Source organism: Alligator mississippiensis, chromosome 14, assembly GCF_030867095.1.
Source record: "Alligator mississippiensis isolate rAllMis1 chromosome 14, rAllMis1, whole genome shotgun sequence".
NCBI classification, from domain to species: domain Eukaryota; kingdom Metazoa; phylum Chordata; order Crocodylia; family Alligatoridae; genus Alligator; species Alligator mississippiensis.
This window is the reverse complement of record NC_081837.1, coordinates 8,073,080-8,091,755: the sequence shown is the minus strand read 5'-3', so window position 1 is coordinate 8,091,755 and position 18,676 is coordinate 8,073,080. Positions and strand designations below refer to the sequence as shown.

The 18,676-nt window shown below is 43.3% G+C and overlaps 1 protein-coding gene and 1 long non-coding RNA gene across 8 annotated transcripts in view; one reads left to right on the top strand and one right to left on the bottom strand.

Annotated features, from left to right (window-relative positions):
• The window catches only part of RAP1GAP2 (RAP1 GTPase activating protein 2), a 318,779-nt gene that overhangs the window by 16,059 nt on the left and 284,044 nt on the right, over positions 1-18,676 (bottom strand). For all 7 annotated transcript variants that reach the window (XM_019493274.2, XM_059717108.1, XM_014608109.3 and 4 more), the window contains 7 exons: positions 17,723-17,806; positions 15,270-15,370; positions 13,444-13,573; positions 12,327-12,482; positions 8,299-8,370; positions 6,125-6,211; positions 5,132-5,266 (listed from right to left, as the gene is read on the bottom strand). In XM_019493274.2, the coding sequence (XP_019348819.1) occupies positions 5,132-5,266; positions 6,125-6,211; positions 8,299-8,370; positions 12,327-12,482; positions 13,444-13,573; positions 15,270-15,370; positions 17,723-17,806 (765 nt within the window). The remainder of the gene's footprint in view (positions 1-5,131; positions 5,267-6,124; positions 6,212-8,298; positions 8,371-12,326; positions 12,483-13,443; positions 13,574-15,269; positions 15,371-17,722; positions 17,807-18,676) is intronic.
• Positions 1,176-11,708, top strand: LOC132244738 (uncharacterized). The gene is made up of 2 exons (XR_009456486.1): positions 1,176-1,467; positions 6,389-11,708. It is a non-coding gene; the product is annotated as an uncharacterized LOC132244738 (long non-coding RNA).

The following is an 18,676-nucleotide window of genomic DNA, read 5'->3' as shown; positions in this document are numbered from 1 at the left end:
CAGTGCCCGCTGCTAGATTGCTAAACTGCCTGCTGTTACTTTGTTTTTTTAAACCAGTAGATGTCAGCTCAGACCAAAGAAATGACTTGACTATAGTACAGCCACAATTTAACCACAACCTCCTCCTGCCCTCAAAAGTAATCCAGACAAAATGTAAATCTGTAACATTAGATTTATTATGATTGACATTGATGTGTATATTGAAAAAAGAACAATATTGGAAAATAATAATTAATTTATTTTTACTACCCGTGTCTATTCAGGATCTCTTGGAACTGTGTAGACTAGCATTTTTTCCCAGAATTTATTTTTGAGATTTGACACATCTTGCAAAGGCTTAAATATGTACAATCTTTTGGCTGTACACGTGGTGAGAAGTCCCTGTGTCTTCAGTGAAATGGCTCATTTTTCCATAACATCAAGCACATGTTTAGTCCTCTGCAGGATGCAGGCCTGAAATCTGTGGTCTATTCTCCTCTGAATTTGTGACAGATCAACATGCATCGTTATCTATGTACCTGGATGAAAATTATTCTCTTTATCTCTGACGATGAATATGCAGAAGCCATAGTTCATACAAATAAACAGTCATTCACACATTAAAATCTGATTTTTTTGCCTTTTTTAAAAATCCTTATGACTTTAATTCTAAAAAAAAAACAGTTCCCCAGTTTCCAAACTTCTGCACGTACCGGGTGGTGTGTCATGAAATGGAAGGTGGTTCATAATGGGCAGGACTATTGCAGAGGGGTTCAAGTGGTGCTTCTAACTTGTGCCTAGATACTTCCCTGCCCCAAAGGCCATAACAGAGCCCGTTGGCCGGGAAAGTGGACATAAAAGCCAAGTCTGTTCAGAACGTGAAGATAAGAGTTGAACAAAGCAGCAGCCTGTCTAGCCTGTCCAGTGAGATGATCAGCATCCCTCCAAGCAGAGGGGGACCCGATACGGATCCTGTGCCAGTGACAGTCAGGGAGCAAGGCTGGAAAGGCAAGACAGGATGGGAGTAGCTCTAAGAGTGACCAGTGATGTAGACCATTGAGGCTGGACTATAACACTGCTCCTCTACACAGGTCCACAGACTGGAAGCCCAGGTAGGAGGACAGGCCGAGGCATAGATCCTCCATGGTAGCCAGGCACCTAAATCCACTTGGACTTAAGCAGGAGTTAGGCACCTTTGACATTTTGGGCCTCAATACCCATATACCTTACCTATGCCATCTGGTGACAGCGAGATGAAAACCCTGATGTCAAAGGAGCTAATTAAAACCCTGGTAACTAAGGAGTGAGAGGACATATCTTGTGTAATCTTTGCTATTATTTCTTGCTGTTATATCTTGTTATTATCTGCTTTCTCGCAGAGAGAGAGAGAGGACTTCAACACTATGGCTAGAGGTTCAGGGCGACTAGTCACACCAAACCTCTCAGACCACCGCATTGAAGGGCGTTGCAGCCCCAAACAGGGAGGAGGTAAGCAGGCCTAGTGCAACAGCAAATAGATACAAACATGTAGACTTGCTTTCCACCCTCTCAAGCCCTCTGAATTTACCGTTATTCCTCCCATACATTTACAGCAGAAACACGCTGTGCAGGACATAAGCTATCAAGCAGATCAGCAGGGCTGTCCGAAGGTAACAAGGCAAATGCAAAATTACTCTCCCGGCTGAATTCATCGCATGCACTGGGATACCCTGAAATGCCAAAAGAGCAATCAAGTCCATTTTCTTATAGACAAGAGACCCACATTATTTAACAATTAGTTCTCAGTGACTCAAAAAACAAAACCAAAAAAATTGTGTCCATTGAATATGCAGTTATACTACCGTACTACCGGGTAAGTGGCTGTGAGGCTGCAGTGAAGTGGAGCTAATTTCCTCCATGAGGGTGCATCCTGGTGAGTGCCTACATGTGGTCTGTGGTGCCCCAAAGCAGTCTGAGGTGCCACAAATGGCACGTGGTGCGCATGCACCCGTTTGCTGTGCTGCTAATTAGCAGTGCAGCAGGTTTTCTGACACTGGGAGATCCCCATGTCGAAAAAAAACACCGCTAAAAAAAGCAACACGCAGCAACAGTAGGCGCTGCCCGAAAGGGAGCCTGGGCACTCAGAGTCACGCTCTGGCTGCTGGCCAGGCTCCGAGCAGCTGGCTCAGTGCTGCTGCCCCAGGAGGCCCCCAGGACCTCAGGTAAGGCTGCTGGGGCCAGCACAGATGCTGGCCCCAGCCTCCTCTACCCCACCAGCAACAATTTGGCACACATGCAGGGGTGTGCCCTGGGGTACCAAGCAGCGGCACAGATACGTGCCATTACTATTTGTGCCGCAGCAAATGCATGCCCCTATATGTGGGGATGCACCCAGAGAGTGTATTTTACAGACATAATCTGTAGGAGGCAGGTAATACAATTACCTGTCTCTAAGTCTTGCAGGGTTACCATGCATTACTTGTATTAGTGTCCATGAGTTACAGCCCTTCATACTTTCTTCTCCTTATTGTACAAGCATTCACTGATCCAACGTTATAACACTCTCAAGATATACATCATTAAATACCAAAACTGATGGAGCAAACTAGACCCCAGCCTGAGTCTGATTGCATTTACTGAGCATGAAGTCATCAAGGCACTGGAGTAATGCTGGTATCAAAGTGGTGTAAGACCAGAATCCAGCCTTTGAAAGGGTGACAGTCAAAAGTTTCACAAGCGTCTGCTTATTCTATGTGCTGTAATGCCAGGATGCCCAATTTGAGACAGAAATGTGTCTGAAGGCTCAATCCCAGCCACCTGATATCATTTTGAACCCAGTGTAAATCCACCAGCAAGGTGTGCTGAGATATCCCTCCTGTACGGGTGTCATTTTAACAGGACTAATTCTAACATAATAAAACTCATTACACTGGGACAAAAAAGGTACAAATGAGACCCAGATTAGGCCCATCACTTATCCCCTGAAAGCTTTACATGGGTGAGAGGGAAATGACCCGAAGAGAGTTAGAACCACTAAGACATGCAGGAAGTCTACGGTAGGCATTATTTCTCATTTTGACTGGCCTGTAAAGAACAAGTACATAAACAGACTGGAGAAACATGCCCACAAGTGTAAACTTTTAGATTTTGAGTGTAAACTTTAAGGTTTTGGCAGTTGCTTAAATAGTTTAAATCACTAAGGAGCATGGAAACAGCCACAGGGTGTCTTCCTCTGTTCTCTCCGTAAGAAACCGCCAGAAACACTGTCATGGTTTGCAAGGCAACAGCAGTCAGGATGAAGGAGAGGAATAACAGTTCTTGGCTGTCACCCTGATCAGCAAGCCAAACATTTCTGAATGGCAAGCAGAAAAACATCCAGCTCTCCTGCAGCACATGTGCCAGGAGGCAACCAGAGGAAGATGCTGGTTCTCTGTGTCTTATGAGAGCAACCCGACCGACCAGTGCCTGGAATTGGATGCTAGGCTATGAGACGTCAATGACTCAACCATTTTGCCACCCTGGCCTGCCTGCCTGCATACCAGCTCAGCAGTTTTCTTGCCATAAGAAGTATCCTTTCCTCACCCAGCCCTAATGGCATTTGCTGTGCCACAGTTATAGCAACAACAACAAAAAAGTCACAAGGACACACTCCTAGTGCCACCTTCCCTCCCACATCCATCCAATCCTTATTATATCTGTGATACATATTTCTTAATCAGAATACTCCCGGGTACCACCTGATCAGGCGCTCCGAATCTGAACAGGAAGCTAATTCTGAAGTGCCTCCAATTGTGTTGTCTTGGCTGAAAAAAACCCTCTCTCTTGATATCATACCGAGACTGGATGTTTTCTTTTTAACACTACACACACCCACAGCTATATAAAAAGTTGTTACCTTTGCTGTCTCTCTCCTGGACTCCTGCCAGGTCCAGCCTGCAAACTTTTGCTAGCATAAGTATGTCATGGGGGTTCGGATGAGGTGTGATTTGTGACTGACGTGGTTTTTGCCAGCAGAAATCCCTGGGGCAGATGCAATCTTGTTAGTGTAGCTCTTACTCCACTTGGCAGGGGAATGGGCGGGCTGGATCAAGTTGCCCTAGTGAAAGGCCAGCTCCGTCAGCACAAGCTGCATAGGAGGATGTTGCCATGCAGTTGCTGATACAGCTATACCTGCAAAGTTATCTGCATGTAGACTTGGCCACACTTCCCATCAGGCCTTCCTTTTCCTTACTGTATATGCGATATCACTCTTATTGGGATGGAGTCAGTGTTTTGGACCTTCCCCAAAGAACTGAGTATATTTTTGTCTCACTATTCATAGAAACATGACTCTGTCAAGCAACTGATTTTTTTTTTTAGTCTTTTGTGCAGTCACCCTCATTTCCACTCTATCATCATCCCTCTTTTTTTTTTTTTTAAATCCCTCGGCTTTTTCTTCTCCTCCTTCTTTTCCCCCTTGTCCATGCCTCCATCCTGGTAGGCATGACACTATACTCATCACCCCAGAATCTCAAATCTCTTCCCCGTTCTTCTCTCCCAATCTATCTTTCTCTCATTTTGTTTTCCTCATTTGAAAAAAATGCAACTGCTTCTTAATCCTATTCTCAAGCCTCTCCTCTTCCTCACCCACCTGAGGAAACTTCTCCCTCTGCACAGACGACCAACAGCCAGCTCTGTATAGAGATATGGCTCCCTGGCAAGGCCCGGGGCTCAGTTTAATGCCATGAAAAGATCCACTGACAAAGGACCTAAGGAGATGAGAGAGCCACCGACCAGACTACTTTTACAGCTAAATCAAATCATAACAAGCCTTTGTGATCAAAGCCTCGTTTTTCTCGCTGAATACAATAAACATGGTTTCAAGAGGGTATGAACAGCATTGTGCAGTGACAGATGAAAGTGTGATCAAATGCCCTGGAGGAGGGGATCTCTACAACGGGCCCCAATCCAGCCAAACAACCAAGCATGTGAGCACTGGCATTGACATCAAGGACCTGTATTTCAGGCGATTAAAGAGCTTTGCCGGGCGCAAACATTTTCTGTAAGCCCTTCTACACAGCCCCTCAACCCTGCTTTGAAGCAGAAGCCCTTTGTCACAAAACAACTCCTTGAATCAGTGTGTGGTGAGGGGAGAAGGGGTACTTGTATTTGAAGTTCTGGTGCTTTAATTTACCTTGAATGACTCCAAGAAACCTCCATGGCCTCCATTCTCAAATTTATCCTCTTCAGGCCCCAGTCCAAGCATTGCTTGCGTGTGAGCATGCAGCTCATCATGGAGGTTGTCCAGCAATGCAGCTCGTGTCCGGTCCTGGAGAATAAAGAATAAAGAGTCTCTGTTGTTTGCCTGTGGGTTGGCTTGGCATCCTGTGATAAAAATGAATGAGGGAAAAAACAAAACCTGGGTGCAACAGTCCAACCTAAGGGCTCCATGGGGCGAGAATGAATCACACCAAACATGCCATTCAAGGAATTATCACAAGACAGCATGAAGGGAGCTATGACAGATAGACAAAGACACTAAAATGCTGTGATGGTTCTTTCCTTTGGTTTCCTTGGCATGCTAACCCACTCATGAGCCCAACAGGGTTTACAGTCTAACAGAAGTCTGCAGCGCAGACATATCCCAAGTGAAATATATCCTCGAGGATATTCATAGGCCTCTGTATAGTAGCAAAGTGCCTCCTCTGCCTTCCAGCCAGAGTTTGCAGAAGTAGCTGTTATAATCACCCAGACTCTGTGGTATCAAATGAAACTCCAAAATAGGAACAGCACTTTTGGGGTCAGGGCGGGAGGTATACTTCCCTGAACAGGCACAGAGAATAAGGAATGTTGGGCAGGGGATGGGATTGTGAACATATGAGGCCTGGAGCATTCAGCAGTGAGAAATAAAACATGTAGGGATATGCTCCCAGCATCCCCCACACCAGTGGCCGCACCCCTGCAGGAGGGCAATTTCAACGGTGTTCTTAACGAATGAGGTATTAGATAAGGAATGAGGTCTCACTGCCCCAGTGTCAATTTTCACCTAGAAATGGCAGTCCAAGACAACACCTGATTCCTGGTTCATGCACCAGTTCCTCTGACCCATATCCTGTCCTTGTGCCTAGACCAAAAGATTGTCATGGTCATGGGAGGGGGAGCAGGAAGGAAGTGGAAAGAGAAATACCTCCAGCTTTGCAAACTTGTCCGATTTGCAGCACGCATTTTCAGCATTGATGAGTTTGGTAAGCAGGAACTCCCTAAATTCTGGGTTCTAGGAGAAAATACATAAAGCCAGGTTGGTAAAAGACTTTTTAATACTCTTAGAGAGCTAAACCTTCCATTATCTTATAGACTAACAAATACATCTCTAACCATCCCTCAATAAGACTTGTACATTTGTGCATTAATAGTAAATAACCCATCTACTGCTTTGCTTTTTTTATTCTAGTCCATCAGGAGACATAACCAAACCAGCGTTCTGTCCAGCTGGAGTGTGGACACAGAGGGGATGAGGTTCTTCAATCATCCAGCCCAGGCTGCTCATAGTAATAGCACCACTTCCATCATGCACACAGTAACTGCCACAACTGGAGGACCTCAAGGTTGAAAGAGGTACAACTTTGGCTTTGAGTCACATCAGAAAGATTGTGCCTCTGGCAATGTGATACCCGCTGATACTATGCTGTGCATCAGCTCATTCATGACTCAAAGAGAAGAGCGCAACACTCTTACTGAATCACCAGAGCTGTTCATTTTGTGGGTAAAGTAGGTGCAGTTGAGGTGAAATTCACTTCTGTGCAAGGGACTGGCACAAGATTCACTTAAACCCAATTTAAACCCTAAATGGAGGACTCAGCTCTTATACAAATCCTTTAAGCAGGTGTGAGCTTCACCGTCAATGGAGTATGAGCATATATATATGCTCATTTTATGTATATATATATATATATATATATATATATATATATAAAAAGAATAAAATGTCAACTCAATATAGATTTTCATAGAATCATAGAAAGTAAGGGTTGAAGGGACCTGAGGAGGTCATCTAATCCAACCCCCTGCTCAAAGCAGGACTGTCCCCAACTAAATGATCCCAGCCAAGGCTTTGTCTAGCTGGGTTTTGAAAACCACCAAGGATGGAGCTTCCACCACCTCTCTGGGTAACTTGCTCCAGTGTTTTATTACCCTCCTACTGAGAAAAGTCTTCCTAATATCCAACTTAAACTGCCCTTGCTGCAACTTGAGACCATTGCTCCTTGTCCTGTCATCTGCCACCACTGAGACCAGTCCAGCTCCATCCTCTTTGGATCCCCCCTGCAGGGAGTTGGAGGCTGCTGTTAAATCCCACCTCAGTCTTCTCGAGACCAAATAAACCCAGTTCTCTCAGCCTCTCCTCACCATTTTTGTCACCATCATTTTCCCCGCTGTCTTTGTATGGAAAGTTCCTCAATTACAACATTTGTTTCTGTAACAAAGTCCTTTACCTACCTGATTTTATGACTATAAACCAGCAGCTGTGGTGTGGGTTTAATGTTTAGTTAGGAAATTGAATATGCAGTGCATGTAAGGCAGTGATTCTCAATCAGGGTGCTGTGGCACCTTGGCGTGCCTTAAGATCCTTTCAAGAGGTCTACGCAGTATTAGTACTGTTAGCTATATGAGCAGGATTGACAAGATAAAGCTGGAGATTTCCAATGGGAATCCAGAGTGTTAATTTTTTTGTGACCTGCCATGGTCTTTCTGAATTCTTTGCAACAGAAAAATTGCTCTTTTATTGTTCCATAGTCAAAAAGCAAATGATAATTAAGAGCTGATCTTTTCTGAGGGGTGCCTGGAGTCTAAAAAGCATGATAAGCCCTGACCTAAGGTTATTGGTTCTCTAAAAAATATTTGCGGGTGAATTTATTTCTCGTGACAGTGAAGTTTAAGTAGCAATGACTAGATTAAAGTACGGACTCGAGTCAGTCAAAGGCACAGGCTGGTTCAAGGTGTCCCAGGCAGCTCTGCCAACGCACCTGCCTTCACTCTCAGTGCAATGCACCCTCCATAGTCTGCCATTCCCTCCCAGACACAGACAGCTCATCAGGCTGAATTATGTTAGGTGACGTGACGGTCTCCACTACAAGAAGAACCTCCCACAAAATTCATTGTAGCGACCAAATTAGGATTTGTTCCAGTATGTTAGAGGGTAACAGTTAACCACGCACCAGCCGAAACCGGTGGCTCTACTGAAACCAGGCTTTACAAACATATAGCCTGCCACATTTCATGCAGGCGGGTCCGTTTTCAAACAGGCCAAGTCAATGCTATTACATTTTCAAACAAAGTAATTGCACTTTCTCTTGCCCGTCTTACTCTTTGAAACACTGGGGGGCTTGGCAAAGGAGGACTGAAGGAAGGGACATCTTCCCGGGCAGTGACAGACACCTAGGAAAACCAAAAAGAAAATATTAGTTACCTGAGTGCCAATGTTCAGCAACAACGGCATCAAAATGTCCAGAGCATGTACTTCTCTTTGAGAACTTGGTAGCAAGCCCAGCAAGGTTGTTAACAAGATTCCTACTGGATATAGTATATACTTATTATATGCACTGCCCATTTGTAGCCAAACTTGCTTGTATGGCCTAATGAAGAGAAGCACAGTGGTGGGGTGTGTGGGGCACTGGGTTGGGACTCCCAGCTCATTCACAGACCTGCTGGGTGACTTTGGCCAAGTCACTCGAGCCTTCTGCCCCTTTTTCTTCTCCATTATCCCTTTTTTTTCCTTATGTGTTTGGACTAACATCCCTGGGTCTGGAGCTCTCTCCTACTTTATGGGTAAGTACAGCAAATAATAGCACTCTGAATCTCAACTGGGGGGCTCTAGGTCTTGCACAAGGAAGAGAACGACAATGATGACGATGACACTTTTCCCAAAGCATTGGGAGTCAAGTGTCAATTCTCAGATGACAACTGAGATTGAGCCGCAGGAAGCATTTGGGAGCGCCTCCATTGCTCGGCAGGCAGGTACAATCTACGTAGTTCTTTCAATTCCTTTCCTCACCCGAGCGCAAAACACGTACCCAGCTCCATCCCTGACTACCCTTAGGGGTCCATCCACATCAGCCACGAGTGGAACAAAACCTACAAGCGTGTCACCTCAGAGCTGACCCTCAATTGTCCGGCATGTTATAATCGCTGATAACTGCATCCATCACAATCATCGCACTGAAGCCGTGTACTTCTACCATTCAATTTGTTGCATCCACCTATGATCTCACATTATTATTAGACGGCATATGTCTACAGCCCTGTTCTCTAACTGGATCCTGGAGGCACTCTCACAGTACAAACAATACCAATCATGTCTCCACGGCATGCGGCTCATTACCTCGCAGATCTGCTCCGTCGCAGACCCCCATTCCCGTGCACGTGCCCAGGGCACTCCAACACAGCTTGCAGTGCCTTGGTTCCTGATCCCCAGTAGCACACACTGTACCCTCAGCGCGGGAGAACAAGCTGGTGTACCAAGCTGGCTGATAATTTTAGCTCTTTATCTAACAAGGCAGTTGACATTGCTTGGTCAATACACTGCCTACACTTTAATCCACGGGCCTCCAGCTGATGCCTGCAATGCTTTGGCAATTGGCCAACGGGTTAGGACGGTTAACAAGGCAGAAAAGCAGACGCTGGGAAACTTCAGTTGGGATTTGGAGCTAAATGGGAAGGGCTCTTTGGAGCAAGGGGGGAAAAGAGAAAGTAGAGAATATAATAAATCCTGCTTTTCTCTTCCAGCACTGCAGGCAGTGCCACAGAGCGTGCCTGTTAGACCTAGCGCCGTGGAGTTATCTTTCCATTGCAATGATTTATTGTGTGCGCCTGGCTTCTGTCCTAAGCCATCCATTTAAGTTCCAATAAACTTCACTCAGAAAGGTTAAAAGTCAAAGAAAATTATCTGCTGAGCTGACGAACGTCGAGTGAAGCCTGCAAGAACAAGCAGCTTACTGCATAAATGAGAGTCCTTTTGACCTTTTGACTGCGATCTGGGAGCATGTGCAGAAAAATGAAAGGACCTGACAGTCATCAGAGCAGGGCAGGAGCCTGCGCATGTGAACGGGCATGTGAATGGCAGCAACAGTTAGACTCAACCCCCGAGGGCCCAAACATTAGGATGGCTTGAAGAGAGAGTCGCTTTCTCTCTCATTTAGGGCATTCATTCCCCTTTATGTTAACTGGCACGTGAATGTTAGGCTACAGCATCACGGGAAATCAGCTGCAGAGGAAATCCATGTAGACTGCTCTCATTTCATCTGCCTGCCCTGTCACAGTAGGTACCAGGCTCCTATGTGGCTTATCGGGATTCACTTATGAGTGGTCCTGGTTGCAAGCAGCATTTTAGCAAGGTTCGCAGAGTAAGGAGCCAACCGAAAGCCCAGCAAAGGCAATGGAAGGTTTCAAGGAGCCTTGGCTCAATCCGCAACTGAGATCAAATGGGACCTCAAGCTCCAGTTAAGTAATCTGAAGAAACAGGACTAGTTGTGAAGAGTATAAAAAGGGATTTTTCAAGGAGGCTGCCAGACTGACAGGTCCCTGTGGATCTCCTTGGGTGCAGCAATCCCAGCTCTGCAGCAATCCCAAAACTGCCACAGCAAAACAAGCCCGCTCATTCCTGCTCCGCCCCCCCCCCCCAACACACACACACACCACCCCCCCCACTGAAAAAAATGCCATGTGGTCACCATTACATTAGTGCTGCCCAAGACGGGGGTCCTTAGGGTATCCCTGGGATTGCCCCAGGAGCCCCAGGCCATTTTTCCAGGACGATGTGCATGTGGAATAGAAACAAGTGGGCAAGGTTTGGAGCTTCGGCCAGTCTAAAGATTGCTAAGGACGCTGGTAGAAACGTAGCATCATAGAATTGTAGAAAATCAGGGTTGGTTGGAAGAGACCTCAGGAGGTCACATCTAATCCAACCCCCGGCTCAAAGCAGGACCACCCCCAACTGTCTCAGCCCAGGCAAGGCTTTGTCCAGCCGGGTCTTAAAAACCTCCAAGAACAGAGAGTCCACCACCTCTCTGGGTAGCTTGTTCCAGTGTTTCACTACCCTGCTAGTGAGAACATTTTTCCTTGCATCTGACCTTAACTTCCCTTGCTGCAACGTACTCTTTAGCTCCCAAGCCAACCCCACCCATGATGGTTAGCGTCCCCGCAGAGGGGCTTTCTCAAAAACACTCTAATTACATTTACAGCTAGTGGGTCAGTGCTTTTAGTAAGGACGGCATGTTCACAATCATCTCCTTATGTTTTCCCTGTCCTGTGGATAGAAATCTTGCCAGTCCCTTTATCAACCATATCGCCTTCACAAGCAAAACTATTTACCCAAAAACTAAAACAAAGGTTAGTCTAGATCAGGGAGCTCACTTTAGAGCGGTACCCGTTCCCAAAGTTAATAATGTATTATTCCTATTAAAACTATATTAATTTTAGAGTTACTTGTCTTAGCTTTCAACTTGCTTTTATATGAATAATGTTTTTGTTCCTGAGGTCCAGAAACTGATGTTCAAGTTTTCAAATGCTGCCTTATAATCGCTATGAACAATAATCAGAAAGAATATATTCTAAATACATGTTTGAATACTATATATGTATATTTGAATACTATATAGAAATGGTTATACAATATATACACTCTCCTAAGGCAAATATTTAAAAAATAATATGCTATCTTAATATTTTCTTTGTATATATTTAATGAGTATGCTATTAAATGGAAGAGATTTTGTACATTTAGTATTACATTTAATGTTATATATGCGTAAGCTAATATTTACTTGTAGTATATTACACACACAAATATTAGTCACTTCAATGGGCTTTGGATCAAGTCTATTGTGAGATGAACAAGGCTTTGATCCTTCAAAAATTTACATGCTTAGGTTTATTAAAATGAGTAGTCTCTCTCTGAATAAGCATTACTATACACCTGGAATTGTGTTCACAGGATGGGAAGTCCTAATCTATTTACCCAAGTTAATACAAACTCATTAAAGGGTGACCACCATACATTCATTTTCAGATCGCAGAAGGACCTTGGAAGCGACATTCAACACTTAGGACACCTGTACATGTGCAGCGAGGCTGCTCTGAGGTGCTGTAATTACTGCTCTCCGATAGACTCCAGCGTCATGTGTATCAGCATCCCCGCACTGAAAAATGGTGGCAGGGGCACTTTAACTAGAGCTCATTTAGCGAGCTTTAGTTAAAGTGCCCCCGCTGCCATTTTCAGCATGGGGACGCTGATACACAAGATACTTCGGCTGCTTTAATTACAGCGGATCTAGGAGCCCACCCCCCTCCCTCTGAAGCATGTGTATAAACACCCTTAAATTTTGGAATTCACTTACCTTATAGGACGTGTTATCTGTTTCAGGGTTTTCCACCTGCACCACAATGTATGCATGCAGGAAATTTGAAGCAATCATGTCTGGGACAAATGGAGTGTTTTCTTCTTGAAATATGATTGCCACTATGTCATTCCCAATGTGTCTCTTCCTCTGGAGCTGAATGGAGAATGGGAATATTTGGTACTTTAAACTTAGCAAACAGAAACAAATAATGACTAGGTATGATTAGTTACTTAATCCAAAATGTTCAGCTTTGGAAACTTAAGTATCTAAAATTAAAGCTAAAGGCAGGGTTAGTTCCCTGAACTCTTTAGGCTGGATAAACTAGATATGCTGTCACTCAAACAGAAGATCTGTGCTGGGTGAAGAAATACACTGGATGCGGTTCCTCAGCCTGTGATGAAGGTCAGGCTAAATTAGCAAAACGATTCCTGCTGGCCTTAAAAATCTATTGATCTAGTTACTTAAATCCACAGTCAAGCACCTAGGCAAACTACCTAATTTTCACAGATGCTGAGTCCCAGTAGTTCCTGATATCTCTTTAAATTAAGTCACTTCTATTTGGGTGCTTTTTTACTGATTTAGGAATCTAAACTTGGCCATGCAAAATTGAAACATTTTGTATCTACACTGGATGAAAAATGACAGGACCACTGTTGTTACATCTCTGTTGCTGCGAATCTACAGGCTTGGACTGGCACGCCTCAGTATAACTCTTAGATAGGGGCATCATTTTTTTTAACAACCGCAACAAGGGCACAGCTATATTCTTATAATAATATAAAATAGTTGCCCTTTCTCATCATAAAGCAGCTAGACAGGTATAATGGCTTCATATTGGTACAATAAAATAAAAGGAAATTTCCATGGGTTTTTTGTTTCAAATATCCTGACTCTTTCAAATTCTGGGTTTGGGGCGGGGGGGGGGGGGGGGGGTGTTAAACAAAACTCAAACACTTATGCAAAACAGAGATGAACTCGTGAAATGTTTCAGGATCATTGCAGGTGCATAGAAATATCCTAGCCAGCTCCAATTTAAACTTGCATTCAATTCTAACATTCAGCTTTTATTCCTTTTTAAAGATTTCTCTCTAAAACATATTCAGCAGTCTCTTACCTGCTGTGTATCTCCTTCAGTAAAGGGCAGCTTTGTAGAGACATGAAACATTATCTCTCTGTCCCTGAAGACAGTGTACACGGATTCGGCACCCGTCTGCCCATGTGTTACATCCAAACCTCCTCGGAAACTAGAAACAAACGGACATGATGAGAACTGAAGCAATGCTAACTGAATATTCATTAAAAGCCACAGGTGGTTGTCAAGTTACCCAATAACACAGAAAACTAATTAATTTAACCGTAAGGAGTAGCTAGTTAATCGAAGAGAGAACTAACTCTTATCCATATATTTGTATTTAGTATTATTATTGGCAGTTGGGGTTAGGTTATATATTAGCAACACTTTCAGTTGCCTAACGTGCAGGAAATGAAATCATTCTATGTGTATGTGTGTGTGTGTGTGTACCTATATATACACATATAGGTGTATGTAGATATATAGATATATATATAGATATATATAGATGTGTGTGTGTGTGTATATATATGTCTATATTTGTATATATGAAAATGATGCTAATATAAAGATGTTTTATATATATAAATCTATATATCTGTGTATATACATGTGTGTGTGTCTATATATATATATATGTGTGTGTGTGTGTGTGTGTGTGTCTATATTTATATATACGAAAATGATGCTAATATAAAGATGTTTTATATATAGATATAGATATATAGATATCTATATAGATATATATAGATATAACAACTGAGTCCATACACACACACATCTTATATGCACACATATATTAAATACACACACAAATGAGCTGAACATTTCAATCCTATAAACAGCATTTCCAACTCTAATCATCGACAGACTCTGGAAGCCCAAAAGAACGTGATTGCGGAGGGCACAAGACAATGAATCAGAAGGTTTCAGAAATAAAAAAAAAACAACATTATTTCAAAGTTACTTGTGAAAGCTGCTGAAAGTTTGGTTGGGTTAAGACCCCGTGGGCTAAGCAAGTCATCAGTCTTTTTCCTCACACCCCAGCCAGAGAAGTAGTAAAATTCAGTTCTTGTAACTTAATGAAGACACCTGCCCCCACCCACCTGCCCCCGGTAGATAGACTGAGACCCACCAACCTAATTTCATCTGTGCCCTCAGAGAATAAAAACTTCTGGACATCATCTATGAGAAGCCTCACCTTGCGATCCCTCGGCACACAAACACCTCCCACTGCAACAAACAGGAGAGCTTGCAGGGTCTGGCTTCATGCTACCTTCATCCTTCATCATGGACCGCTAAGGAAGTTTGACCTCCCAAGCAAGCTCAGGCTTGCTCAAATTTGCACCCAACAAGCCATGGTTAAATGGGGAAGCTTTGGCAGCATTTCTACAAGGCAGCTCAGTGGGATCCTCCTTCCCCAGACATGCCCTCATGACAAGCTATTGCAGCTCCAACTACCAGGGGATTTTTCTGTACGTTGTGTCTCCTATGCGACGTTGCAGCAGTGCTGAAGTGCTGAGGATCTGATGCCATGAATCAGTACCATTGGAACAAATTCTGGCAATATCCAGGAGACCACTCTGGGCATGTGTCTATATGAGTTTGTTTTATTTAGGACTGAAAACAAACCAGATTGTCTCAAAACCACAGAAAAACACATTCTTTTTTTTTTTGGCAGGTCTGTTCCATTGAGTAACTCCCCAGGTTTGGAAAAACAAGCCAAAGCCAGATTTGTTTCTCATTTACACAGCTCAGCCCAGCAACAAAATGACTCTTGCTTTCACACAGTGAATATTTTTACAGTTTAAGTAATCTCTTGTTAACTTCATTTGTAAAACAGTCTCTTTTATGTTTTTTTTACTGACCCTTTAAAGTCCTGGAGGGTTATGGTATCGCCTAACAAACTCAAGAAGTTCTTGAATGCTGGGCTCTCTTCATTGTTCCCAAACAACTCTTCCTCTAAGGTCTGCAAAATACATCAATATGTGATGTTTAACAAATCGCAGCCTGCTTTTTCACCCTGAGATGCAGAAGCCACACTTTAAAGGCACGTTAAAATGAAAGAGCAAAAAAAAGTGTCTGAAATATCAGCAGTCAGACCTTTCTTGTTCATGTTGGCCTCCTTGCTTCTGATCTAGCTCCATTCGACTGTCAACATAAATCAGTGTTTGGGGACCTGAAATAATACCCCTTGAATTTGAGCAGCCCCAAAGTTGGGGTGTGGGAAAGGAGTGCTCAAAACCTGACACCGGTAATGATCTTCATGACTTCTGCACTCTGGAGTGCCTCTGGGTATGACTTTTGGTGGCTCCAGTGTCACCCTTGGAAATGCATGTTTCTCATTCCCCCCGCCAATAGCTGGAGATTAAATAGAAAGGTACTGGTGCCCCTGCCCCTGTGTAGAGAGGATACTGTCTATTCAAACTAGGAAAGGATGGAAACTTAAAAAAAGAAAAACTAACACAAACTCGAGCTAGTAACATCATTAAACTTGAATTTTACTGCTCATGAAAGGCCCACAAACTATCTTTTTTGGCAACTTTTGATCATCTTTGAAGCTTAAAGAAGAATGGCTTGAAAATAAGGTATACAGCCCAAGGGTATCTATGAAAAATGCTGCTGCCCAAGGGCAGAATAATCTTTTATCCCTTTGTCAAATCCAACGGAACAAACATTTTTAGGCGCCTGTCTCAGAAAATAAGTATGCTAAATAAAAGACACGGGAAATGTCAATAACCAAATGGCAGGTTGGTTTTTTGACATTGTTTCCATCTTTCTTACTGCAGCAAAGTCAAAAAAATGAATCATCCTGCACATCAGGTTGATTCAAGCAGTCAGCTCTGATGGGTGCCTATGGACTCCGATTCATCTTATACTTTCTGAAAAGAAGAAAAAAAAACCATGAAGAGCCGGCTCTCCGGTTTCCAGCAATCAGTCACATCAACAGCGCTTACTGGTGCTGTATGTGTGGTCTGCTTCTCCATCATAATGAAAGCTTCTTGGCTAGCGTTATGCAGTTTAGGAAGTGGGCGACAGAGGGCAACTGCAGGGGTGACCAAGGGAAGTCCACTCAAGTGTGGTGGAAGATTGCGATTGACAATCAGACATTTCTACAATCCCTCCTCGGCCTTTCCCATCACTAAAATGAAGCTACCTCTGCTATGGAACATGACAGCTGGTTTTTTTGCCGCATGGTGGTATTATTACTGCACCACGGTTTCAGACAACAAGTGAGTAGGGGATGTTTCCATTTGATCCTGCTGAGCGATTCTTCAATTTAAAATATTGCCTTTGCATTTTCAACCTCATCTACCCCTTTCCTTACACCCCCCTCTGCTGTGATGCCCACAGATGACTCCCATTTGGCAAACAGCAAGCTGAGACTTTCATTTTTCTATCGGATGCTATTTAAGTTGTAACTTCATGCTCCCAACCCTGTCTCTTTCCATTGGCCTCTCTGTTCATCTGTCACATACCTAGCACACAAGTTGTCTGGGGCAAGGACCAAACGCTTTGCAACTGGCCTCTAGAGTGCTTAACGCAATATGGCACTTATCCCAGACTGAGTCTCCTAGATGGCGCGGCACTTCAAACAATATGGAATATTTGCAATAGAAAAGTTTGCAATAGTCCTAGGCTCCAATAAAGTCTTAATAAAAGTTCCTGCAGGCAACTGTGGAAGGACTGAAAAAGCTCTTGGGAGAATGTATGGCTAATACCAAATCCAAATTAATACTTCATTAAAAAAATTCAGAATCTTAATCATCTTGCTATTGGTATATTTTGAAACAAAGAGACCTTCATTAAGTTCTTTGCATTAGTTATTCTGTACAAAATAAGATGCAATGCAGAAAGATAATTAGGATGCCTCTCAGAATAATCTCTGTTAAATTATAAGGTTCATCTGTGTCTGTCTTTTGTACCCAACACTCCTAGGCTAATGAAAGCATTTTCAGTGAACACATGTCTTCATAGCCTACAGTCTTCCAAAACAAATGTAGCTGCTTGACTATCTAAACACACATTTGATTAAAAATACATGGTTGCTAAAGTGTGGTTTCAGGTTAGCTTATTTGCAGGGCTTGATTTGCATATTCATTTTTCAATCATATTATTTATTAACGAGCAAGAAATATTTGCAAGTAATAAGAAACATTTTATAGGAAAGAAGACACCATAATGCACTATGTCACACACAACAAAATTAACCACGAGGCCCATTTTCAGAAGTGCTTATTGTCTTGAATTGCTTATGGAAATCAGTCCCTATAGCAACTTGCTGGGATGTGCTAAATAATAATACCCTGCGGTTTCTTACCTGCTTGAATTTTTGATAGATCACACCAAACTTAAACGTATTATTGACTTCATGTTCATCATACGACACTATCATCTGAGACGCCTGGAATAAAACAGAGGTTGAAATGATTTCGACCTGTACGTCATAATCAAAGCATTACCAGGAAAAACGACGGTGTCTTTGAGAAGCACCACGTCTGAACAAAATGGCAAGGCTGAATTGGCAGGGTAGATCAGGCTTCCATCCACACGCAGCTCCAAATCCTTATTACTCATCTAGGAAGTGCCATGCACATTCATGGCTCAGTACAGTGAAAAGACAGGCTCAGACAGATTAGAAGTTATTGCCCCAAATGGCTTACAATCCTAAGGCACTAGAAAGGACAAAGAAGACATAAAAAGAATGACTAGGGTGTACAGGAGGAAGGTGAGGCCATTAAGGAAGAATGCTTCATGAAATTAGGGTCTTTTCCAGTAGTTTTTTTAAAAAGAAAATGGAGGGACTTTAGTCTGTTTTAGAAACAAGGCCATTTTGGGACCATGGAAGTAAAAGGCCTGGAGACGTGTGTGGCTGAAAAAGACCAAGGCGGGAGGGAGGTGTATAAAAGGGGTGAGTTCAAACGAATAGGATGGGATACAGATTGCAGAAGGATAAAATGAAGCTGTACGCAAGGCCAACGCCAGGGAAAACTCTGACAGCCTGGAACATCTGGGAGCTAATAAACCAATGGGGGAGGCGAACATGAAGGGACAGATGCAGTTCGACTAGTACAGGAAGGAAAACCAAAATGAAATTTGCACAGAATTATAGGCCAAAATCTCAACAGTGCCCACAGTTTCTTAATGGATAGTTTTAAATGCATTCCCCAGCCAGCCTCCCCTGAGGTTGACTCCACCTTGACTTCAGTAGAGTCTTTTGATGCTCACCAGCTATGGTGCCCGAATCACAAAAGGCGTGGAGAACCCAGAGCTC